The 26210-nt window shown below is 37.1% G+C and overlaps 1 protein-coding gene across 1 annotated transcript in view; it reads left to right on the top strand.

Moving 5' to 3' along the window:
• Nucleotides 1–26210, top strand: part of LOC125225363 (cytosolic carboxypeptidase 1-like) — an 89006-nt gene that overhangs the window by 1489 nt on the left and 61307 nt on the right. Inside the window, 19 exon segments of the mRNA XM_048129041.1 lie at nucleotides 2423–2557; nucleotides 13443–13525; nucleotides 14110–14200; nucleotides 14303–14383; nucleotides 15603–15796; nucleotides 15798–15969; nucleotides 16515–16646; nucleotides 17041–17172; nucleotides 18776–18919; nucleotides 19702–19899; nucleotides 20165–20435; nucleotides 20516–20757; nucleotides 21153–21348; nucleotides 21535–21657; nucleotides 21747–21867; nucleotides 21974–22181; nucleotides 23278–23450; nucleotides 23893–24030; nucleotides 24703–24881. Coding sequence (XP_047984998.1) covers nucleotides 2423–2557; nucleotides 13443–13525; nucleotides 14110–14200; nucleotides 14303–14383; nucleotides 15603–15796; nucleotides 15798–15969; nucleotides 16515–16646; nucleotides 17041–17172; nucleotides 18776–18919; nucleotides 19702–19899; nucleotides 20165–20435; nucleotides 20516–20757; nucleotides 21153–21348; nucleotides 21535–21657; nucleotides 21747–21867; nucleotides 21974–22181; nucleotides 23278–23450; nucleotides 23893–24030; nucleotides 24703–24881 — 3013 coding nt within the window.

The following is a 26210-nucleotide window of genomic DNA, read 5'->3' as shown; positions in this document are numbered from 1 at the left end:
CACCAGTGAAAAGATGATAAACACAGAAACAGATTTTGATTGCTCTATAACTGTTAGCATCATTATTCATTACATTGTATCATAAGATTGACTCGAAATTATGTAAACAATCTACCGTTAGCTATCTAATATTGAAAATGAACAGTTTAACGTGCTAATAGTCCATATTATAATTAAATACATCCATTTCAAATATTACTAGGTAGTAGTATCTGACTGCTAAATTGTTTCAGTTTAGTTTAACCGAGTTAGCAGTCATCATATATTAGCCAAAAAGTGGCAGAACCCTATCGTACTAAACTATTTTGGTTTATTCTACTCATTAATTTCTATGAGTGGCAACTTGAGCAGTTTCAGGTGCTCTGCCTTTTCCTTAAGGGCCTTATCACACTTGCGATTTGCGGGCGATTTGAAAGCGAAGCGAACGCGCAGCGAGTTCGCCGCGAGTGCGCAGCGTGTTCGTCGCGATATCCATTGCGACAGTAATCTTCCGACGGTACCATTATTGTTGCTTGTCCATCTGTCCACATTTTGTAGATAATAAACTACTACAAATATCGACTTAAACTAAAGTGGATAGAAATTCATTTTGCTGATGAATACAGCATGGGTCTCGACTCTAGACGCGGCGAACTCGCTGCGCATTCGCGGCGAACTCGCTGCGCACTCGCTGCGAACTCGCTGCGCACTCGCGGCGAACTCGCTGCGCGTTCGTTTCGCTTTCAAATCGCCCGCAAATCGCAAGTGTGATAAGGCCCTTAAGGAAAATGTCATGATTTTATGTATGTATGTATGTCCTAAACAATTTTTGACGTATAAATATTTTACTTTTATGAATAAATGATCTGAATCTGAATCTGAATCAATCATTGTCCATTTATCCGTCAGAACAGTAAGTAGGAGTTGCTAAGCGCTTCAGGGTGTCTAGCCAAGATGCCAATGGTTTATGCCAAAGTTAACGATACGTTACGCTAATGTCTCTCCGTAGCACTTTTAAAGAAGATTGTTGCAGAGGTATTACCGTTCCGTTCGCTGGGGTTCAGATGAGAGCCATGGACTAGGCTTTTTGACGGTTTATAAGGCGTTGATAAGATTTAAAATATTATGGAATTCGTATTAACCGGTAATTAGATTCCTATCCTACTTTGAACTTTATCTATATTTGTTATTTTTCAAAATTGATACATTTTTGACATCATTATACTCATACTCATACTCATACTCATTTATTTATAATATTGTTACATATTACACGTCGCAATTGATTTAGGTACATAGTTATTATATGGTACATTAAAATTAAAATTATTATATTAGTATTCGTAGTTTGATATGTCGAAATATGGTAATATTTACATTTTTAAATTACATTAAGGACCATTGAGCATTATATAATATTAGAATAGAATGGATACAATGTTTTGTGACTGTTAATTAGATAGTTAATACAAGCAAGGATTAGATAAATTGATAATTTAAGGTACTTACACATTTATCGGGTATGATATGAATGAATATAGTATTAGAGGTTCTTAACCTTGGGACAGTTACCCCCAAGGGGGTTAATACTGATAATTTACGTGGGTGACAGAATTTCAATAATTTTGGGGGAGGGCTAAACCAAGTTCTCATGGTAGTCAAGAGGGTGACAGATAAGGTCAGTGACCTCTGGAATAGATGCATTGTACTTGGATGGATTTCAACCAGTTTTACGTTTCCACTGTCGTATATTTTTTATGATATATCCAAGTCGTAAATTAATAATAAAGCCGTGTTTGTTTAGTTTAAGTATCGTGTGTGGGTGTTCAGGCCAGTTCGAACATTAATGCAGCCGACCCACGCGACTTTGGGGTGCCAGATCCATCAACAATAACACAACAAGGGCGATTACAATAGAATATCATTAAAATGACAAACAATATTAATGTCAAATTCGAATAGCCGATGACAAGTGAAGGAGTATCGTATCGTATAAAATTGAAGTGTTATTTATTCATGTATAACAAGGACTATTGCATCATTTACATGAAACACTAAAGTGTCTTTTAAAATCAGTAAAAGTAGCGCAAGTAGCGCAAAAGTAAACGTACATTAAACTGCAGAAAAAAGTACCTCCGCTGCATACAAGTAAGTTTGTGAGCAGAGGGAGAGAGGGAGACCTACATCTTTCTGCAGCTTACTGTACATAGTTACAATGACGACAACACTTAACAACACCTAACTAGTCCAAACACACAAATTCTAGTTTATTTATAATAATATAATTGTATTTTCCAAGCGTTTAATGGCATTCATCTTTACATTTCTACGAACGATACCTTTCCTTACAGCATTTTATTGATTTTTACTACTCGCCGCTTATCCACTTACCCGGTCGCTGAGGTAATTATTATTAACATTGACTAATATTTGTTAATTGCAGCTCATCGCATGGCAGACGAGGCGGCAGCGGAATGCCTGTTCGACCGCCTGCGGCAACACCAGCAGCGGGCGCCAGACGCCACGGAAGTGGCAAGAACCATCACTGCGCGCATCAACGCGAGGCTCACTTCCCATGGTGAGTTTCTTAATATGGGTTTTGCTTGTGGTTTCAGCAGTATACCACCACAGGGTGTCATTAACATTTTCAGTACCTATCTTCTGTGTTTCCCAGTGGCATACAACCTCAAGTGTAGCTAAGAACCATCACTGAACTGTAAATGAACTTTGGGTCTTCCTCTTCTTTGTGCGTTCGTAGGACTCGATCCTTACGAGCATTCTTACGAGTTACTTTAATACTGAATGCATTCTGGGTCCGCCTTGCCACCATCAGCAGCAGCGGGTGCCAGACGCCACAGAAGTGGAGAGGACCATCAATGCACGCATCAACGAGAGACTCACCTCCCATGGTGAGTATAGCATTTTGGGTCTTCCTCTTTGGTACGTTGGTAGGGTTCCATCCTTTTGGCAAGCATTTTCGTGGGCTACTTTGAATACTCAGCGGGCGCCAAATTCCACAGACGTGGCAAAAACCATCACTACGCGCATCACGCACGCACATGGTTGGTGCTATCTGGGCATCCCACGGGGATGCGATACATATGGCTGTAACTTGCACAACTGGCATGGTCAGCCTCGTACAAAATACTTGCATGCCAATTCATTTGCCAGTAATATTGTCCGCAGCTGCCAGTGGTGCAAGCATGTGTCTCGTCGCGATGATATGAACACGAGGTTCACCTCATATGGTGTGCGCACTTCACATCTTCCACTGCCTCTGCCTTGAAGCGTTCATAGGTTTGCACGATCCATCCTTGAGAGCACCATACAGAATTGTGTTTGTGAATTGTGCAAACCGATCACTGTGCATTAATGATACATAGATCTAAAAACTTTAGTGTATTACATTATGCGTATCACACATTTATGCCGGGTGGCCCAATTTCGTACCGGCTGATGACAGTGATGACTTTAATAAGTTTAACTTTTGTAGTTACCCTTGTACCAAAAATTACTTACTCAACGGGTAATTCATTTAAAATCCTGGGTAAGTATTATAGCCATAGCTAAGCAGTCAATCAATACGTTTCGTGCAACGGCGACATACATTCTCACTGCATTACACCGCGATTAAAATTCAGCGTACAAATGTTTTTGCGAAAGTTTAAAAATATGGCTGCTGCATGGAATGCTATGTATTACGTTTACTAAGAGTTAAATTGCTATTTTGTAGTCAGCATCCTGCGAAAAGTGCATATTTTAGTAAACATATTATTAATACTATAATGTAGGTATATCTATATCTAAGTTCAACGAAAAGTTTGTAAATTAAGTTTTGCTTACTTACATATCGGACAGAGGCTACCACTTATTTTGCTCAACGCTACCTTATTTCCATGATTAGTTCAGTGATAGCGATCTCCCCCTACTTACCAACAAATTGTGTAAATAAATCACGTTTCTTTACCAAATAGGCTATCTTTAATGCAGTTTATTTAACTGCAACTGTTTCTTTAAGGTCGCCGTAATCTTTTAACGCCACATATATTAAATCTGCATTGTCTATAAAAGGAGAGCACGATACACTAACGGTTTAAGTAGGTATCACGAAAATGTAGCACGATATTTGGCCATGTGTTTCCAAATTTGCAATATGAAAATTGGTAGCAACATGAAATCCCCTTCAGCAAGTTATGTAGACAGTTGGTGATTTGCATACCAATTCCCGTTAACTCGTTTCATTATGTATTTGTAAATTCATGTCTAGTACGGCGAAATAACCGCATTTCATGGGCTTACCTACTTAAATTTACACGGCTGCTTAAACGTAGCTTTAAACTTTGTGTCTAGACAGCTCTATGGCTTCGAACGTTTTCGAGTTCTGGGCGTAACAGATTATGATGGTTATAACTTTCTTAACTTTCTTATTTTAAACTAACAGCTTTATTATTGGAAAAAAATCTTATGATCATCTGTAAAAAGAGTTATGACCCCTCTAAGCAAGCTACTTTGATGATGATCACGATCAGCCAATTTTTATTTATATGTATGATTTTAAATTTAATGTTTTTATTATGTTTTATTGAAATTACATGTTAGTGGACTAAATGTTACTTGCAACTAGTAAATATTTATAGTATTTTATGCAACAGGCGTTTAAAGGAGGTCAAAAAAGACGAGTGGCGTGGGTAACAATTTGAGGCGGAGCCGAAAATTGTTATTAAGACGCCACGAGTATTTTTTGACTCAGTTAAACACCGTTGCATACAATACTTTTTCTACGACCATGCACTTACTTTTGAATAGTTTTCTTTCGTGAAATTCGCACTGTTTCCTACAAGTATTTTGACTTGTCCTCTGCAATGTTTCTGCACTCACCCTGTCGCTCGCACTCCCCCGCGCCGCCGCCCGCCCCCGGCCGGCGCCCCGCGTCCCGCTATATCCCTTAACGGCTACCTAACAATGCTGTAAGAGCTATATCGTATGCGTGGGTGCGCGGGGCGCCGGCCGGGGGCGGGCATCTTTTATGTAGGGTTTTAACGATCTATGCACGACACGGTAAATGACGAATAACAACACGGGAGTAGAAAAAATAAATAAATGCTATATTCAATTAAATTTTAAGTATAAATCATAACATAACATTAATACTGACTAAAAAGCATCCTCTTGTTTTCACAGACATTAATGTCGCCATCCATAATAATTTTTGAACTATTTAATGACTTGCCAAACAAATGTCAAGTTTTTGACATACTAAATTATTCATCTTCTTTTATACAAATAAACATATTTTTGTGTCTATTTGTAATTTTAACTTGGCGTTACAGATGTATGTGTCTAGAGCACTGTGACCCCCCGTGCTGTAGTATGTTCTCTTAACGACTGCATTTTGGCCGCAAGCCAACGCAATTTTTGACGGCGTCTCTCACTGAAACCCGCTTTCAAAATACAAAGATTTTACTAATTGAGCCAGTTCGTAGCGAAGCGAAACAAAACGAAATAAGCTAAAATAGTGCGAGAGTGTGATAGATGTGTGCAAATTTTGTACAATTTACACTTTTACACCAAAGGGTTGACGCAATCTCTCCTGTGTTCGTTGGTTGTATGCTAAACTTTAGTTTGGTCAACGAGGATCGAGTACATAGAGAATTACTGTCAAAGTAAAATGTGTAGTCACAGTGCATAAACTTCCATCTCTTGACAAAGGATTAAAAGTTTTGAACCTCAGTTTTGACAATTTGGCCCATATTTTTAACTTGATATGTTATATTAGCATAAAAAACTAGTGCCTACGCCAAATCATGGGATTAGTTGTCAAAGCGGACCCCAGGCTCCCATGAGCCGTAGCAAATGCCGGGATAACGCGTGGAGGATGATGATGTTATATTAGCATATAGTCTAGAATCAACCAAAGGTCATACATTACAAGACGATCATACATTTTTCACCACACCAACTGGTAAAGGCTTTCTTTGCTATTCGAAATCAGATAGCAAAATTGCATTTTATCCACAAGGGGGCAAAGTAATTTCATACGAATTTTAACTCGATGTCTTAATCTGGCTGCTAGATTTTACCTATAAATGATAATTTTGAATCATAAATATTGAATAAATTGATAGATTTCATTTATTTTGATGTTTTATAGTCAGTATTTTGTTCGTATTGGTGTGGTGAAAAATTTTGTGTTTCACTTGGTGGCAAAGTTTGTTTAACCTGCGTGCCTTGATACTCTCGCAACGCTCAAGATTCCACCTTTTGAACCACTCGCTACGCTCGCGGTTCAATTTTGGAATCTTTCGCTTGCTCGGGTATCAATATTGGCACGTGCGGTTAAACAACTACTTTGCCCCCTTGTAAAACAAATAACTATTTCTTGATGGTTCCGAGGTACGTTTTTATCTGTCTAGACGGAGTTATATATTATATACCTATCATATATTTTTAGTTTGGTCCACGTTCAAGCACATACCTGTACAAAACTCAAATGTTACTTTAACCAATAGATGCGATTTCAAAAGAATACCAATGGTAATTACAAATAGACAAAATGTTATACGAATAACACAACGTGTAGAAAAATTACTAAGTGAAAAATAAACATTTGAATACGCTTTTATTATGATTTGAGCCACACTTCGCAACAAAGTTGTTGTTTCCACGCAGCCTATAATCGGTCGATCAGAAATAAACGTTTTACAGGCAAAACTAATTTAAAGGGTAGTGGATTTAATTTCAACACGAACGGCTGCTAAAAATAAACGGCGTGGCTTCTAAGGGCACTTTTTAGTTGCGTAATGCGATAAAGAATAAGTAATAAGAATTAGGTCATAGAATAAGTCATAGGTCAGTCCTATATAAGCTTCCTCTACACTTAAAAAATAAAACAAATAAATAAATAAATATTGGGGACACCTTACACAAATCAACTCAGCCCCAAACTAAGCAAAGCTTGTACTATGGGTGCTAAGCGACGATATACATACTTAAATAGATAAATATATACTTATATACATAGAAAACATCCATGACTCAGGAACAAATATCTGTGCTCATCACACAAATAAATGCCCTTACCGGGATTCGAACCCCGGACCGCGGCTTAGCCGGCAGGGTTACTACCAACTGAGCCAGACCGGTCGTCAACTTCCCTTCTGACACCTTTGCATAGTGTTTATTTACAGTGACATGAGTTTTAAATTCGTATCACAAAATTGTCTTAGACATGACAGCTGTCAACAATTTCTTTCTTGAATCTCTCTCTCTCACTTTTGATAGCTGAGAGATGTTGCCTCCTATAGACGAGGACAGCTGGACCTCATACATATAATAAATCTTATTGCTTCACAAAGCAAAGCATAGGTAATTCCAAATGAAATATTTAAAACGCCCTAATTACATAATGACTTTCGTTTTCGGCGTACTTGCATGATTAATTGATTATAATATTCATTAAAATACATAGTATATTTTCACAGGTAAACACACCCTCGCGTGATTTTCTCGCCATTAAAACCAATATGCTCAAGCAACCATTCTTTTCATTCTCTCCAAATGCTGTCGTGCATCAAGGTGGCGCTATTGCACCAGTATCGCGTGCCATGTTCAATAACTCGCGTTTGGTGCAGTGGGCCCTCGGCCAAGGCGTCGAGCGGTGCCTGTCCCACCAAGTGTTACCATTAATTTATACCATTGTATCGGAGGGAGCATATTATTGGCCTGTTTATTTATCGTACCGGCAGTACCAGTCGCAGCACTTCCCAACTTTTTATCACTCGCCCCCATCAGCACCTATAAAGGTGATTTGATGAGTCATGCCGCTATCGCCAATTAGGACGTAGACAATTATCTACTTGTCTACTTGTTTTTTTAACTGACAGTCTTAGCCTCCTGATAACTTGAACTTTTATAAATTAACAAAGAGGCTGAAAATTGTAACCGAACGTACGGAAACTACTGACTACTTACAATGTTCGGCACCACAGAGGGGTCCCTAGAAACATGTAACAGTGTCTTTCACCTATGCCCATAGGTTAGGGTAAGTTCGGATAATAACTTTATTTCTATGTGGCTAAGTTCGGACAACCGTTTTATTTATGCCTCAGCTAATTTAAAGAACTCGAGCAGGGTCATGGGATATCGTTCGCCTGGGAGCAAAGAATGAGGTAGGTATTTATATTAAAACTTATTGACGAAAGTACTAAAGAACAAATTTAAGTTTTTAGAGCGCCCCTTCCCTCACTCTTTTAGCTAACGAATGATCGCAATTGAAGAAAACAACTATAACTAATTTAACTAATTTATTGAAAAAACAACGTTCACTAAGTTCTTATTTTCTATCACCAACGTACAGTCTAACGGAGGTGGAAGTATTTAATTTAAGTTTTATTAAAGGAAATATGTTTATATCGCTCCACAAAATTATATTGTTCTTATTCCTGGATGGATATCCTTAATTAAAATGCTATGTTATAAGTGTAAAATATCCTAGGTATTAATCCGTTTCACAAACTTGGGCGGTTTCTCTCACGAGTAGTTTTGGCAGCAAACTGCTAACTCCAGTTCAGGACATAATACCAGGATAGTAGCAGGATAGTATATGGAACATATACCCGGTTAAAAACTTATAATACCCACAGTAGTAGCTACTACGGACTTCTTTTCGGATGGGCTACAGACGTCACGGTATGTTGAAACTGTAATTAATTAGCATAAAAATAAATATATAGGGTGGCTCATTCAAATCGGTCAGTATGTGAAAGACTGAAACTATAAGACATACGATATCTGTTCATGGGAACCATGTCATCGATTTTAATAAAAATAAAAACTGCATTAATACATTTGAAAAAAAAAAACTGTAGTACCCAGCTGGGAAATTGAACCTAGTTGTTTGGAAAAAAAATAGATTTTTTCTATTCAAATATCGATTGTTAAGACCTACCTTAAGCAGTAAATGTCTCTATGAAACATGATGTTTAAAATAAATAAAATGCATTGTTTTAATTTTCACATTATTTTATTTTTTCAAAACAACCGGGTTCAATTCCCCGGCTGGGTACAGTTTTTTTTTTTTCAAATGTATGAGTGCAGATTTTCTTTTTATTAAAATCGATGACATGGTTCAATAATGTATCTTCGTATGTCTTATAGTTTCAGACTTTCCCATACTGACCGATTTGAATGAGCTACCCTGTATATGATCATAACATAAGGTCAAATTCAGAAAGTAAAATCATTACTCAGTCCGATTCAAAGTGAAAATTTATAAATATAAACAACATGTCCTGTATTCATAAATAAATGTCAAATCGTGTAACCAATTATCGTTAACATTCACCACTTCCCGTCAGAATGCGACGAAGTGTTATGAACATCTAAGCAATCAAAGATATTTATACACGTGCGGCGTCTATTTTTGCGACGCTATAAATCTTGCCGGGCCTTGACACTGCACGCTTTGCTGAAGCGTTCCGTCACTGCGCGTCTAGGGCGCCTTGTGGCGATACTTCCTTGGAGATTGACACGTTGCCAGTCAGGAAGAAGGAAGTGCATATATTTGTCTTTGTGACCCAAATCTGTTGGGAAGATGGTTTGACGGCACAAGAGTTCTAGAGTATGTAGTTTTGTATGTAGTTCAATTGGAACTTGGATTATATTTCATTATTTTAGGCATCAATACTGAATTAAATTGATACTTTTATTGTTATAGGACTAAAAAATTGTGACACTTGTGATTTTTAAATTTAATCCTACTCAACTTCAAAATAAATACTGATACCTAAATAATATCAAAACATAATTACATTTTAAAATATACCGGCGGGTATTCAACCCTACCTCAATACAGACCAACCATTTGACAAGTTTTTATCATTATTCGTATTGGCATGGAGCTTAATTCATTACACGCAAGTATGTAAATTTGCTAAATTGTTAAGTGGTTTAAAGAAACGGAACCAGTTCAAGCGATTAATTACAATAATTACAAATCGCAGGCGCACTTACACTCACCCATAACAACACTAGTAGACTAATAAAAATACCTAACCATTTAGTTTTATTCGACCATATCTCGTGTCGTTTATAATACGAGACAATTATTTAAATTTGACATATCGTAATTTTTGAACGGCTGCCAAACGCCATGCATCAATTGAAAGTGGCGTATCTATTGCACTTGCACTTAAATTGTTGCAATTTCTATACATTATAGGTACAAAAACAATTAAATGAAGCTTAGAGATAAATGAAAAGGTGAAAAATTCACTGTCTTTGGTGGGGCTTGAACCCACAGCCATTGGATTGCTAGGCCAGTTCTCATCCATTTCAGCTCTCAAAACGCCATCCAAGATAGCGAATAATCAACAATTCCTACATATACGATTAAGTAGGAGTTCCAAATGAATGACTTGATTTAATTTGTCCACGCACGAATGAATTTTTAAAAGGTTAATATGTAAATAGCATTCAAAGGTTTCATTCCGTGTTACAAAAAATAAGGATAACGTAGTGATGACGACTGACGGGTAACGAATGTGAATGTGAAAGAACTAGCACTTGGTGCTATCAGAAACATTATTTTATCAACCTTGCTCTTTACAAACGATACGTTTACTTTAACTATTTTATAACCATCAAGTACAAGAATTACTTGACGATGCAACATTGTCAACACGATGTCAATCAAGTTTCCATCTGTAACGTGATCATGTTCCTTATTTAAAATGACATTTTTTGTCAATTTTCCAATATAAAGTAAGGTTATTGCCTACCTTTCATTAGAAAATTAAGGTACAGCGGGGCAAATCTCGACTGGGGGAGCCATTATAACTAATACATTTTTTCCATCATGTTGAGTTCTACATGTATCCACTAAACACGCCTACCATATATAACAGGTGGACACTCTATTTAATAATGCAACAATTGCAAAAATGGACCAGTTACATTGTCCCCCAGTCGAGATTTGCCCCGCTGTACCTTATCTAAAAAATACTGGTAAAAACATTATAATCATTGGTCCACATTATTGGACGAGCTTACAATGTATCCCATATCTGGACAAAGGCTTCCCTCCTCAATCATGTCGGTTAACTGTAGTAGGTGTCCATCCAGTTGCTCAAACGCGTCTAGGTCTTCCCGTCATCTCCTCTGAAGCCGATCGTATCGGCGCTTACGTTGTGGCACCCACTCTACGGCTAGTTTAACCCACTTGTGTGGCTGCATTGGCCGGACACGGCCAGCCTAGTCCTACTTTAGGCTATCGGTTTTAACTTCAACGTCTGTTTTGGAGCGCAACATATTTTTCCGGGTCCACCCTATGTCCGCCAATCTGATTCCTAGTTCATTTGGCACTACGAGTGCCCCGAAACAGACTGTGTTTACAGGCAGGTCTTGGCACCGTCCGCATCGTTAATGAGTCGCGTGTTATGATTATGATTGCTGATCATAACTACTGATAGGCCGATCAGTTGTTCCTGCTCGTTCACGACGCAATATTAGCTTTATTCTTGGATATTGTTTATTTTCAGTTTGGAATTGGAACCTAAAAGTTAATCAATCTCAATCTCATTTTTCTCGTATCTGAAATAAGTATGAGATACCTAGTATTTATTACATTTGCTTCTAGAAGAATAAGTAGAATAACCTACGAAAATTAAAGTACTCAGGTACTTTATTTGAGTAAGATGTGTACACTCATATTTTCACACTTGACTGACCAAGAACTTTTGTAAGGGTCTGCAGCGGCAGTTACCTAATAAATGTATGTAGATTGTAGTCAGTCTTCTGTATCTAACTGTTTACATCGGGAGCACTTTATAGTATAATCAACTTTGATATTCTAAGCTTCCGTCTGTTGCTATAGCATCAGTTTTCTAGAAACTATGTTTTGGTTTTCCATACACCACTGCGAAACTGTATCAAGAGACGCGTCACCGTTTGTTATTTAAAACTTTATTCGTTCGATACATGACTTTCATTGCAACGAATTTGATGTTGGTCATAATGCGTTTTGGTGTTGAATGTACGATGTTTTGTGAGGCTGATGACGCCTGCGGATCCCGATGGCATCGCGCCAGCAGAGCGGCCGAGACAGGCCGTCATTGTCGCAGCCCCGCTAGGCCATTTACTCGTACTGCATAATCCGACGGAACAGACGCCGTCGGATAAATCCGAGCGAACAAGGTGCTCAAAAACACCTAGACACCACTTAACGCCTTCACAATAAAGTCGTAGCCAGATTTGTGATACCCTTGTCTGTTTAGAAATATCTGATGGTGACAGTACATAAACAAATTATACATCCATCCACTTGGACTAATTTATGGATGCTTCCGTATTTCTTGGCGTGTTTTCTGAAGTATTTAATATTGTGATTGATAGATTTATTGTTTTGATTGCTGTTTACAGCTTGTAAACAAACGTATATTAGTTGTAACTTGTAACATGTGATTTCTCTTTATTTATCATCTATTTACCGGTCTATTCGACTTGGCAACTGTCAAGGTTTCTGTAGATGGCGCCATCATGCATATGAGATTTGGCTTCAATAGTAACTATTTTTTCACTCAATTCGAAGCATTGACAGGGCATAATGGCTTCATCTGAAAAATATTACGATCGGCCAACCCCATTAATTGCTTCTACCTTGAATGTTATTGGCGTTATTGCAAAAAGAGATTGCCGTCCAAAGTAGATTTATCTAGGATATCTAGATCTAGACTTTGATCAAAGCGTTATTACACCTATTTCCTTTTTGAAATCCTCAATAAAACGCCTTCAAATTATTTCGAACGTATAATTGACTTTGGCATACGTTAAACTCGTCCGCAGTGGCTTGGCCTATAGAGCAATTATACAGTACATACCTATCGTTATTTACGAAGATAATTTTAGATGTCGATGTATTGGAAAGACCACTAGACGGCCTTCTTTGTGCTCCAGTTGCGACATGCGACAGAACAAAGCATCGACTCGCGGAAGAGGTCCATCGCGCGGTCATCGCCTGCGAGGCCGCCTCCTCTCCCGCATTCGCCCTACAGTTGTTTACTTCGCAAACCTCAAATCTCTAAATATCATCAAGATCTTTAAATTAATGCCTTTTTATATTTAATAGCTTGCGATTCTGAGATGACATTGACGGCAGTGAACGCCCCTTTATAGTTTCATATAGGTAGATGTATCGAGTACTTTGCTTGTGATATAATTATGTTATTAAAAAAATGTTTTAACTAATAAGTATAAACTAATAAATATTAAGTACAAATTAAATTATTTTATTAAATATTTTTTGATTTGTTTGTTTTTAAGTTGTTGAATTATTATATATATTGGTTTATAATAAATATTACCTTAATTATTTATACATACAATAACACCTGTTTCCCAGAGGGGTAGGTAGAGGTCACGGATTTCCATTTGTTAATTATTTATCTATTAATTATTGTCTGTTACAGATAAACATGTCCGGCAAAGTACACTGGAAAAGATATGGGACAAAAGAAGCAATGCTATCCAGATGCTTCTTACGATCTTGGAGGTAAAACAATGCAATTAGGATGTGTTAAAACTTTACTAGTCTGTAATTTTACTAGTATTGTAGCTTTCTATTATACTTGTAGATGGCGTTAAGTGTCACTTTTGACATAGATTTATTGCTCGAAAGTGACACTTAACGCCAATCTACAAATAATCGATGGCAAAAAGGCATTTTTTTGTGGCGCCATCTATGTGTGGCGTAGTGTATGCGCGTTCTTAGGCGGTCGCATTTTAATGTATGGGATGGATCCATCTACTATATCCATTATCTTTGTTAATAGGTACCTACAGATGTAGTGCGAACAGGTTTTCCTTCGTATTTTTCCTGAAACGTTCGTATTTGTCATGCTAGTTCAGTCAGTGTCAGTAAATTGTGTACTGAGACCAACTGCAATAGCATGACACGTTCGTACGTTTCCGTAACAATACGAAGGTAAATCTTAACAATTTTTTTTTCATTTATCAATAAAATAATGTATCTATAGTCAGATTGCGACACCCTTTTGCCGCAAAAATCAGGCCATTGCCCAATATTATTATTATATCATGTAGTTTATAATTAATTTAATTTATGATTAATTCCAGACATCAAGGGACACACCAACGTCTACTTATATAACAGCTATATTAAGAGAAGCGTTATGTTTAAAACAAGGAAAAGGAAAAAAATGTTCAGGTATGTTATCTTTAAAGTTTTGAAAAATAATAATCAAACTCATTTATATAAATACCTATAGTTTCGTTATTAAATAAGTCATATAAATTATTTTGTATTAAGCTGTCATTGAAGCAACAGCTATCAAGAAGAAAGATGTCAAAAAGACGGGCAAAGAAAACAAAAATCCTTTGCTCAAAAAGGGTATGTTGGGGTGATTTGTATACCAAGTGTTGTTGGCTTCCTATGGTACTCCTTCGGCGATTATAAAATGATATATAATGTTAGAAGATACTTATACTTAACTTACAACATTTTACAATTGCCGATGTGAAGAACCCTAACACCTGCGATTGATGCAAGCGATATTAATAGTTTTAAAGCATGTAATTTAATGCTTTTAATGCTAGGTAGTGTTTAAAATGATAATAAATAGCTCATTGTTATGAGACGTGTAGGAAATATAAAAGACGTTACATTTGTTCCATTCAGAATATAATATATGGCGATTAATTAAAGTCTTGCCCTTTACTTGTGCCAGGTCTATATTTTCAGTTGTTCTGTAGGTTATGTTTAAGATACTTAATAAATACTTCAATATCTATATCTGAAAGATAGGTATGTAGGTAATGAAGATGAAATATAATTCAACACAATATAGTCGAACTCAAAATCGTTGGTGAACTAAAGGATACACCGCCAGGTTCAAGTCACTGTAGCCGAACCAGGCCCCGTAGCCGAATGGCATTTCTCCGACGCCAAACGAAAGCGATACGCCGCTGGCTCTGTCGCGCCAATACGCAAGCAAGATAGATATCTACTAGCGCTTCGTCTCGTGAGCGTTTCGTGAGCGATTGTGCCATTCGGCTAACCAGACCTTAGTATTCCGGAGATGATAAAACGCACTTAGATATGACGCCGTATTAGAGTTGATGGCAGTGTAAATGAACATTATTTTCACTGTTCAAGCATTGATATTCTTCCAACGGTATTTCCGAGCGGGTTGCCATATATTTTATTCCTTTCTAATTTCCTAGCTTTACTTACGTCCCTTTTTAACACAAATAATAACGTATGCTTATATCTAACTGCAACTTTAATGACGAGTAATATTATACATTGTAAATACTTGCTTTGTAACAGCAGTGGTCGAGCCAGTGACATTTACAATGAGTTCACTAAGCTTGACATTGTGAATACAAATCGAAGTCTTGGCATTGCAATATTAGATAACAGAATAATGAGGTGATTGTTAATTCAAATGTCTTTCACTGCAGTGTGTTTTACAAGATTAACATACGCACTTAGTTGATGTATTTATGTTTGTGAGAAGCACGAATGCCGCGGGGGAACCCAGTAACGACTGGCTTATTTCATCTACTACTAAGTGGATTTGACTTTAGATGATGTGGGAAACTTTCAGCCAACAACATGGCGCGGGCGGAGTGCGCCCAGAACTTGATAGCGTTAAACGGCACCCAAATAATAATCCGCAACCTCGTTGCTTGCCATACCAAACGGGATGGCTCCGTCGGTCCCGAGATAATTATCCAGGACCTAGTGTGGATCCTCGCCGCCCTTGCCCCTAAAGGTACGCTAACCGGTTCTGTTGATTCCAGTGAACAACATGGCCCGCATGCAGTGCGCTTACTATTTCATATCGCTGAAGGGCACCCAGATCGTAATACGGAAGTTGATCGGTATCATGTACGATAAACGGGACCGCCACTCAGGGACTGAAGTGATCCTGCAGGACCTCCTTTGGATCCTTGCTCCGCTTGCCTCCCGAGGTTACACTAATTTTCATCCTTTCCAACTCCTTTTTTTTAGTTTTTTCCAACTTCTATTTTTTTACTTTTTTTCAACTCCTATTTTTTGACTTTGATCCCTGAATATAAAAACCACCTGTCTCCCAAATCTCTGTATTTGCAAGGGACGGTTGTCGATATATGGGTGGATCTACGTCTTTTTCTTGTCTGTTATGGCCTTGCTTGCCTGAAATTATGCAAGCATGCATCTAGTCCATGTTTGTAGGTGGCAAATTAAGGAAAGGGCTTGTTAACACCAGAAAAATACATGTTTTCATAGTTTAAGTAGCATAATTTTGCATAAAACTAGCGTGACTCAGGGGACCGTAACCATGGCAATAACAGGCAAGAAAAAGTTGATTCACCCATATTTATTTAAAATTAAGTTCAGTAGATAGATTGTCAGGATTGAAAATGGGTTATGTACACTTTTGACCACCATTATATAACATTATTTTAAGAAATATTTCAGAATTAATTTTATATATCTAATTATTTAATAAAGTTATTGAAGTTTTCTTTTTCAGACCCGAAATTTGCAAACAAAGTAAGGACGCTGGGTTGTGTTAGAACTATGCATCTCATATTTAAAGGACATTACACAGACAATAAGCTGATTTTCCCGTTACTAGTGATTTTAAAACAACTAGCTAAGAATTGTGAGTACTGAATATAATGTTTAAGTTTAGAAAACAATAATTGTAGATTAATTAATGTAAATAATGCTACATGCTATGTCCAACTTATAACTACATATTTATATTTACTTTACTTACACCCCTTTTCGACAATAGAAAAAGGGTCAAAATTCAAATGTGCTACAGTCAATAAATTATTCGCTTTTGACTTGTCAAACTATTTATGGATACTTACCTACTCGGAAATATAAAAAAGTATGTATGTATTTTCTAGCAGACATTTCTTTACTACGTGTGTTTTCAATGATCGGGTGCAGTTTAACTTTGTTTGCAAACAGCTATGTTGTTTTCACTTCCGTCCCCCTTTTTATTTTTCACCTTCATCTTTCAACATCTTTCAACCTCCCGTTTTCAGCCGTGACCACAGCCATCTTGATTCGCGATGGAGTGGTAACGACGTACGAGCGGGTGCTCGTCAGCCTGGGCTTCATGCCTACGGCGCGCCTTCGCCTCTGTCTCGACGCCATCGACTATTTCAGCAAGAACAGTTGAGTCTTATACCAGTCTCAGTTTTTTTACATGAATATACCTGCCGCTGAGAACATAAAAACCTGGAAACTTCTATTACCATATTGCTCGCTAGTATTATAGAAGTTCCACCACCGATGCAGTGACGTACCGTAAAAGTTACGGCTTTACTAAGAGAGACAAAGGCGTAAAATAGTGACATTTATGACGCAACACTGCGATTCCGCGCAGTCAGCGTTTTTTGAGCAGGCGGTGTGTGGAGCACGCGATAAATCTGTTTTAGAATGACACTTTAGTCCATTAAGAACAACTCAGTCAAAAGATATTTCAAAAAAAATCTTTAAAATCGAGGTTTCGCTCTCGACTTTTTCCTCCTTCAAAACTTAATCAATCGGAACAAAATTTGAGAATCTGAATAACAATGAAATAATCTATGTCGGACTGTTTAGCTTTTTTGGTTAATTGTTACCAATCTTGAGTATCACACCTTTTTTTGCGCCACAATGAAAAAAGCCGTTTTTGGAAATTTTTGATTGGCTCTAGAGTCTTTAAAAAGCAGAATATCAAAAAAATCAAAACGGTCCGACACAGATAAAAATAATAACAATCTGTGTTGAAAAAATCATTGCTCTATCTTCAAAAACCAGGGAGTAAATAGTCGAGAGCGTTTGTATGGAGAATTGACCCCTACCGTATCGTCCTTAACCAGATGCAATGTAGGATTAGTTTCATTACAGGAGTTTAGGTTTTATTATTCTAAGTGGCACTGGCATGACTCGGGTTCTAGTACTTACACTAGTGACAGTATTGTCACGCTAGGTAATTAGAATATTGCCCAATTTCGACCGTTAGTCTTGTTCGATATCTACACTCATCGACCACCAAATTCGATTATTATCTTAGAAATTTGCCATAATGTGACTAAATATTTATTTTATTGTTAATATCACGACATGGAATGTCATTTTAAAAACACAAAAGCCCGAGAAAACACTACAATCTGGAATGTCACTGGATCAATTCGCATGATAGTTAATATTCCGAATCGATCAACAACACAGAATAGTGGTCTAGGAATGTTCATTTACTATTGAAATCGATACTTCAATCAATGAGGTTTTAGATAACGTCATCGTCATAAAGTCATAAAAGGAAAAGAATAACCTTGAATGATTTTCTTATTTTACTGCAATATTTATTTACATGTAATGAATGTTGTGATTGTTTTTAATTAGGTATTTGGAATTTCTTTACGAAGTGTCTTTCAACAGGAGCCTTTTTTTCTATTTTACCTTAGAGATGTTACCCCTGTTAGCATAATTAAATACCTAAATAAGGCTCTTTGAAAAGATACTCCTCATTTATCAGTTGTAGTCCAGGCAGGCAAGCATGGTACCTTGATAAACGATAATACGTTAGGTAGTCTTTTTCACACTGTTAGTAAGTGTTTAGAATAGGACGGTTTGACGTTTTATCGATAATCGCGCGACCATCGGTGCCGTATTTTATTTACCCACCAAGGCTCTTGAAATTAATTTTTCAACCGAATTTAAATCCTCATTGGTTGTGGTACGATTGCATGTGATGCGTATGCAATAGTCACTTGTGCGTAACTCACACAGAGGTGTGCTGCATGCAGATCGTGAAGACAGGCCTCTGTAGCGTGCTCCTCAGGGTGTTCGACCGCTGGGACCGGTACGAGGGCCGCATTCGGCTCAAAATATGTGCCCACATCTTGAGGACGCTGCAGCACCTTTGCAACATAAGTACGTATTCACATTTCTTTACCGATCAACCTTAAATAGGACTTTTATTTGTACAGTGTGTTACCAAAAAGTGTTTTTTTTAAAGGAACGTAATCTTAACTTAGCCATGCCCTTATTTAATAATTAAAAATGTTGACTTTATAAACATTCTAACAAAAATGTTATTGCCAGCAATGTACAGCACACACTTGTCAAGTGAGGACAATGACAGCTCACAAGTGTGAGCGATGTGAGTAATGACAATTAAGAAGTGCAAGCGTTACATTGAATGTTGGGATTTCGGAAAATTATTTTTTCAGTTAATTTAAATAACTATGATTTGCTGATATGCGCAAACGATTGCTAAATGACTGTATTATTATTGGTTTTAATAAAGGTCCGGGTGGTGGTAACACACTGTATGTTTCTTTAAGTTATTCATAGTTCCTTCTAATGTGCTCTATTAGCCAACCAAAAATCGGTCGTTAGTATGAAAATGCTTGTTACGCGTCGTCCTCGCTGAACGCATGCGTACGCAGGTTCATACTAATGAGCGATTTTTGGTCTGCGAAATCCGATTCCGCGTCGATGGGTTTAAAGAAACCTCTGACACACCCAGGCTGCCAGTGGAAATATTTTCATGAGAAGTCAAACTCTTTTTGCCTTTTTTGTTTAAAATTTAAAATGGGTGAGCCACAGTACAGAACATTTTATGTTCATTGCCATAAATTATAAAGATTGCTGGAGATACTTATTAACGACTATAACCACTTACTTTATTCCTCTTACTATGAAAATTTCAGAAGCCGGACGTCGCTCCCTCTGTACCAAGAAGCACGTGCAAACGCTGCACCGCTTCTGCTCACAGTGTCCAGACGAGCCGGAATTTGACAGTCTTCTAGCTAGAGTGTGCTCCGTGATCACGTTGTGCCTGAAACACCAGGCGCTACCAGTCCCTGCGTCCAGCCCGGCTGTCTTCAACCTCAACCCTATACTAAAAGGTGAGGTTAGGTTGAAACGGCTGGACAAAATATACATAAACATTTCTGTAGCAGACCGTTTTTAGGTACGTCTGCCAATAGCTTTTTACGACAATAGTATCAAGCGTTGCTATTCGTCAACAAAAGGCGTTTTTTTCCTTTGTCACAACAACGTACTCATAGCCATATCTTATGCATATAAACTTCATTAGAGCATTGCTAACAATGAATGACTTATTACGAAATAAATTCTGCTGTAGTGTATGTAAATCTTTCATACTTTCAGGTACTAATGCAACATGGCCGTGTCACGAAGACGATGAAGACGGAGCAAATTCGGACAGTAAAACCATCAATTCCGATCTCGATGATGATGGACCTGATCCCGAATTAGATCTGGAGGCTACTGACGAATACTCAGACCTTGACTTGAATGATGGTGATAAGCTGGAATCGACAGAAGGAGAAATAGAAAAGTCACATAGTTTGAAAACAGAAAGTATACAAAGTGCAATGTTTTTCAATCCAAATGAGAGAGATATAGAAGACTTAAAAAGGTATTTCATTTTTTTTACTTAAACAAAGTAGCGCGTAAGTTACTAGAAAGTAAAATTAATCAAAATTGCTTTTGTTACAGATACTTTTGTTTCTTTAAAGAATTTGGCTCTTACAATAAACAAGTTAAGTTAGTTAAGAGCCGTTCTAATTCTAGAGGATCAATTCTTGAAGATTTCCTTCAGTGCCAATCGAATAAGAACGGGGTGTCTTCACTTAATTTATCGCTGGCCTCAGAATGTGACAGCATATTCCCAATGTTGCCTGCCCCATTACAATCGTCTCCGCTATTCCAAACTTGTAATAAAATTAGCGAAAGCACATGTGAGTATTTAACTATGCAGTGTCACATACTACTCGTAATATTTAATATTCTATACCGATCGAGGGCAAAATGCTATTATAGCATCCCCATTTCAGCTTACGCAAATATTGTTTCTAATGTTATTCTACATATTGCTTTTTTTCAATGTAATTCTGATGTGGAGTTAAAAAAAAAGCGGGAACCTTCTATATTTCGAGGTATAAACCTCAGTATAATAGTGTTCCCACATTGGCTGTTATTAATGTTATATAACATTGTGTGACAGGGCCAGCGCTATGACATTGACATTACGCTGTCCTTGTCACACACTGTTATGAAATATTTATTACAGCTAATGTAGGATCACCATAAAAGTATCAAAATATCCCTTCGGTTCTGATTATTTATTTTTCAGCTACATCATCCTGTTCATTCCTCAAGATACACAAAGACCTTTCAAAGTTCAGCTCATTTGCGCTGGTATATTGCACAATAGCGTCTCGGGTTAGAAGTGTGATCCCGTTCGTAAAAGTGGCCTTTCCAGACATGATAGGCGGGCAGGGCCTTGCACATCCTGAGCCTTTAAATAAAATGGAGCGATCCACCTGCAGGCAAGTCCGACATGTCAAATAGATCTGAAACATAGTTGTTCCTGATATAAAAAAATATGAAGTACCCACCTATCTAAGTAAATAAAATAAAATAAAATAAAATCTCTAATTTTCAATTGGTTCTTAACAGTTTACCATTCCACCAATGTAAACTACTTATTTACATTTTAATTTTTGAAATTTCAGAGTAAAGCTGTTATCGTGTGTAGATAGAGCAATCAGTCCCGAAGCTTATATGAATGAAGTGGTCTATGATCTAGATCAACTCAATTCTCTTGCAGGGCTGACCGAAAACTCCTCGCCAAAAAGGTATTATTACTTATAAAAAACCATTTACAATTTTTCAATAAAAATTTAAATTTCGAAAATATTTTATAAATTAATTACTTATATTTCAGTACAGAGAGTACTTTCCTATCGAATACAGATGAAGAAGAGATAACAAAAGTGAATAATTTTTCTACCCGATTGTCGTTCGAATCCAGGTTTGAATCTGGCAATTTGAGGAAAGCTATTCAGGTAATTACAATACCCCGTCACTAGAAGATGATGTCGTCGACTAATGTCGGTACTTGTTTGTTAAATATTTTTTTGCTATTGATATTTCAATGTTTAAAATCTTCAGATAGGTCCAAGAGAGTACGAGCTGATTCTAATGCCTGACGTGAACTCCACGAAGAGACATCAGTGGTTCTACTTCGAAGTGCGCAACATGATACAGGGGCGCCCGTACGTCTTCAATATCGTTAACTGTGAGAAGTCTGACAGCCAATTTAATTTCGGCATGAAACCCGTCATGTACTCGGTCAAGGAAGCAGTTTTGGGTAGACCAGGTAATTACTCGAATTACTCGAAATTAGGCGATAAAATTAACACACGTTGTTATATAAAGAAAGAGCTTACTACAAAAAAATCTTTATTGAATGCCCGACCAGAAATATTATATGACTATTATCAGGAGAGCGCTGTTATTCTGATGTATGGGGCGACAGTTCAGTATAGTATTTGTACTATTATATAAGGTCCTAATTTATTAGATGCAGATATTTTTACAGCTGATAGTACTCGGTCTCTGGAGTATATTAAACCGTGAAACATTATAGCTTTTACGATGTTTTTTTGGAGAAAACGGAAAAACAAATTTGCTACGTAAAAACACCCTGTTTATGTGATTATTAAATGAAAACTCATTGAACAGATTCTAAGTACCTCTTTTACGTACCACTTAACTGTAACTGGCCACTTCAATGACATGTGCAGTTTTCCCGCCGAACCTTTACGACATTTACAACAAACAATTGTTGACATGACAGACAGTGTTATTGTGACATGTGATAATGCACATGATGATTTTTTTAGACGAAATTATAATTAATTTTTTTGTTAGGAAAATGAAATCAAAAAAGTTACATGAAAAGATTTCTTAATTTATATTTAAAGTTAATTATTTTAATGTAAAGTATCATGCGTTAAAATATCTGCAACTAATAAATTAGGACCTTATATATTCTGTGATAGTATGAAGAAAATAGTCCTAATTAAATTCCGCAACAACAACGTGGAACAATAACGTCGGTCACTTTTGGCGTAGCGGACAACGAAATTTCGATTTTCGTTTTTAACCCGTGGAGCGACCTCCCGCCAAAATTCAAAATGGCCGTAAGTGCCCAGCGAATTTGAGCAGCAAACTTGAGGTTACCTTTTGATACTTCATTTGAATTTGTGCTTATGTTTTATTATTATATAAAATATACTATACATGACAATTAGAAAAATATTACTGACCTGTGATTAATTGATTATCAATCCAAAAACAATGATTCTTGTTTTTCATTTTTAATGAAAAGTTTCTCTAATTTTCGTTGATCTTTGAGGATGCCACCTACATATTTAAAATTTCCTCAAATCACACTTCTAATATCGTTCCAGGCTGGGTCCGAGCTGGCACAGACATCTGTTACTACCGAAACAGTTACCACTACGCGAGCCCGAGAAGCCACAACAAGTGCTACCTCACAGTAACCTTCAACATTGAGTTCCCGCACACCAATGACGTTGTCTATCTCGCTTATCACTTCCCCTTCACATATTCTATGATGATGGTAAGTTATTCTGATTACTAATTATAAACTGAAATATTTAGTAGCGGCTAACGTCATTACCACTAAACCACCAGTGTCCATGGTACCCTCATCCTCCTTGCGTTATTCCGGCATTCGCCAGGGCTCGTGAGAGCCTTGGGTCCGTTTTGACAAATACAGTATCCGTGGTGTCTGTCGAAAATTATCTCTGTAGGCTAGGCGCATTTGATCAACTTTATCAAAGTTGAACTACTGGATCTTTAAGTACATAGTAGTAGTAGTAGTAGTAATCACTTTATTGTGTACAACAGATTCATATACAGTTTACAGGAACAGAGGTACAAAGGCGAACTTATCCCTACTTATCTCTTCCAGCTAACCTTAGATTAGATGAGAGGACTAAGACTATTAGCATTTATTAAAATTGTATACTATATCATCAATGTGAATAACTTTATTACAGACCAAACTTTGGCAACGGAGTCTGCAACTACCACCGAACGCGTACTTGCGGGCGGAGCCGCTCTGCTACTCACTCAACAACAACGAGGTGCCGCTGCTGACGATATCCGCCGACGATACGCCGACCAACCCGATAGCGGTGAGTACTTACACCTAGTTCTCTACAGTTACGTATAGATAGTATAAATTGTCTAGGTCAAGAGTCAACAAATGGCGGATCGCGATCCGCATCCGGACCGTCGACCTACCTAAGTGGACCGCGTTTCGTTGAACTGCTGTTTATGATTCTAAAAGCCACTGCTCAATCGCCGATCAAAGTAACAAACACGGTGTTTGAACAAACTTGAAAGGAAATAGTAAATCCACTATTCATTATACTCTATGGTAACAATGCGCCATTTTATTGTTATAAGTAATACGCTATAAGCAGTCAATCGTAAATTGTCTTGATTACTTACTGATGTCAGTAGGATATTCTTGTAATTTCATGTTGGGTGAATCAACTTTTTCTTGCCTGTTATTGCCGTGGTTACGGTCCCCCGACTCACGCTGGTTTTATGCAAAATTATGATATTGAAATTATGTAAGCATGCATATTATGTAGCCCATGTTTTTTAGGTGGCAAATTAAGGAAAGGGCTTGTTAACACCAGAAAAATGCATGTTTATATAGTTTAAGTAGCATAATTTTGCATAAAACCAGCGTGACTCAGGGGACCATAACCATGGCAATAACAGGCAAGAAAAAGTTGATTCACCCTGTTATGTGTAGGTAAATAATAATATTCATGCCTGTTTGTTTTTTTTTGCAGGACAGAGAAATAATCTTCTTAACAGCCCGCGTGCACCCTGGCGAGAGCAACGCGTCGTGGGTGATGGACGGCACGCTGAGTTGTCTCCTCGGAGACACAGATGTGGCAGCGTCACTGCGCGCCAAATACGTGTTCAAGATCGTGCCCATGCTCAACGTGGAAGGCGTCATCAACGGCTGGTGAGTACATACTGTATAGTAACCTTCCTAGCGATAGCAAATCAATGGTTTACTGACGATTCGCCAAAAAACGTTTCCCAAAGTTTCACATCCCAAACTATTATTCCCAAATTATCATTTCCCAAATAAACGTTTGGCAAAACAACTTATCGCAAATTGACATTTAGCAAAACTTTTTTTGGTAAGTATTTGTTTCCCAAAATATTTACTTGGTCAAATTTCATTTTACCAAATATTATTTAGTCAAAGGTATTGTTAGGCAAAATTTCCATTTCCCAATATATTGTAATTAAATGGTGCACTGGAAATTTGTTTGTTGATTTTATACTATGTGTCGATGATTTGTGTGAAATAATGTGTATGTTGTACCTACTTTTTTTCCTCCTGCTGCAAATGTCAAGGATGACAATTTCACTTACATGTCCAAGAGTAATGGTAAAATTTTTTGAATATTGTATAACTAGCTTTATTAATAGTGTGTGAACCTGCCTTAGAAATCTATATTATTTGTGGTCATGGTTCGTTAATATTTCTTGTAAGTGGGTAGCTTTTGCACATTTTAATTTTTCCTCAGTCACCCGTTGACCACGAACGCTGTAAAGAGTTCGAAACGTCGGGATGTATTTTAAATTCATTATACGCGATTTAATCCGTTTCCATAGTTTTATTTCATGAGTAACTATCGCGGTAACCGAAGACAATATTAAAAAAATAGTTGACAAAATAATTTTGTCCAGTAATATTAATTTGACAAAAATAAAGTTGAGCAAACTTTTCGTGTCCAACTAAATAAAACTGCCTTGGGAATAAAACTGAAATTATCATTTGACAATTTTAAGTTAAATTTGGCAAAAAAATCTTCGGTAAATTAAATTAATCCCGTAGAAACGGAAATGCAAATGCCTAAGTATTTTCTAAATTTGCGATGTGAAATTTTGACCAAACTTGTTTTTGGGATATAAGTTTTGCCATTAAAAACGTTTGCGAAATAAAGTTTTGACTAAATAAAATTTGACTAAGTAAAATTGTGCCAAATGATAATTTGACCAAACAAAATCATTGCGAAACATACATTTGCCAAACAATACTTTGGGAAATGAAACTATTGCGAAATGATTATTGGGTAATGAAATTTGACGAAACGTTTTTTGGCGAAACGGCAGGACACCCAAATCAATATAGCGTCGGTGATGGATGTGGATGGCGCACACTGAGCTGCTATCTCGGAGACACCGGTTTCTACTTAACTATGACACGTTATGTGTTTTTGGAGTTCAATTAATGTTAATGTATTTGTACGTGATTTAAATCGGCGCTTTATTTTTGAAA

The sequence above is a fragment of the Leguminivora glycinivorella genome, chromosome 4 (assembly GCF_023078275.1).
Source record: "Leguminivora glycinivorella isolate SPB_JAAS2020 chromosome 4, LegGlyc_1.1, whole genome shotgun sequence".
NCBI classification, from domain to species: domain Eukaryota; kingdom Metazoa; phylum Arthropoda; class Insecta; order Lepidoptera; family Tortricidae; genus Leguminivora; species Leguminivora glycinivorella.
Note: the sequence above shows the minus strand (reverse complement) of the source record. Positions and strands in the feature narration are given on the sequence as shown.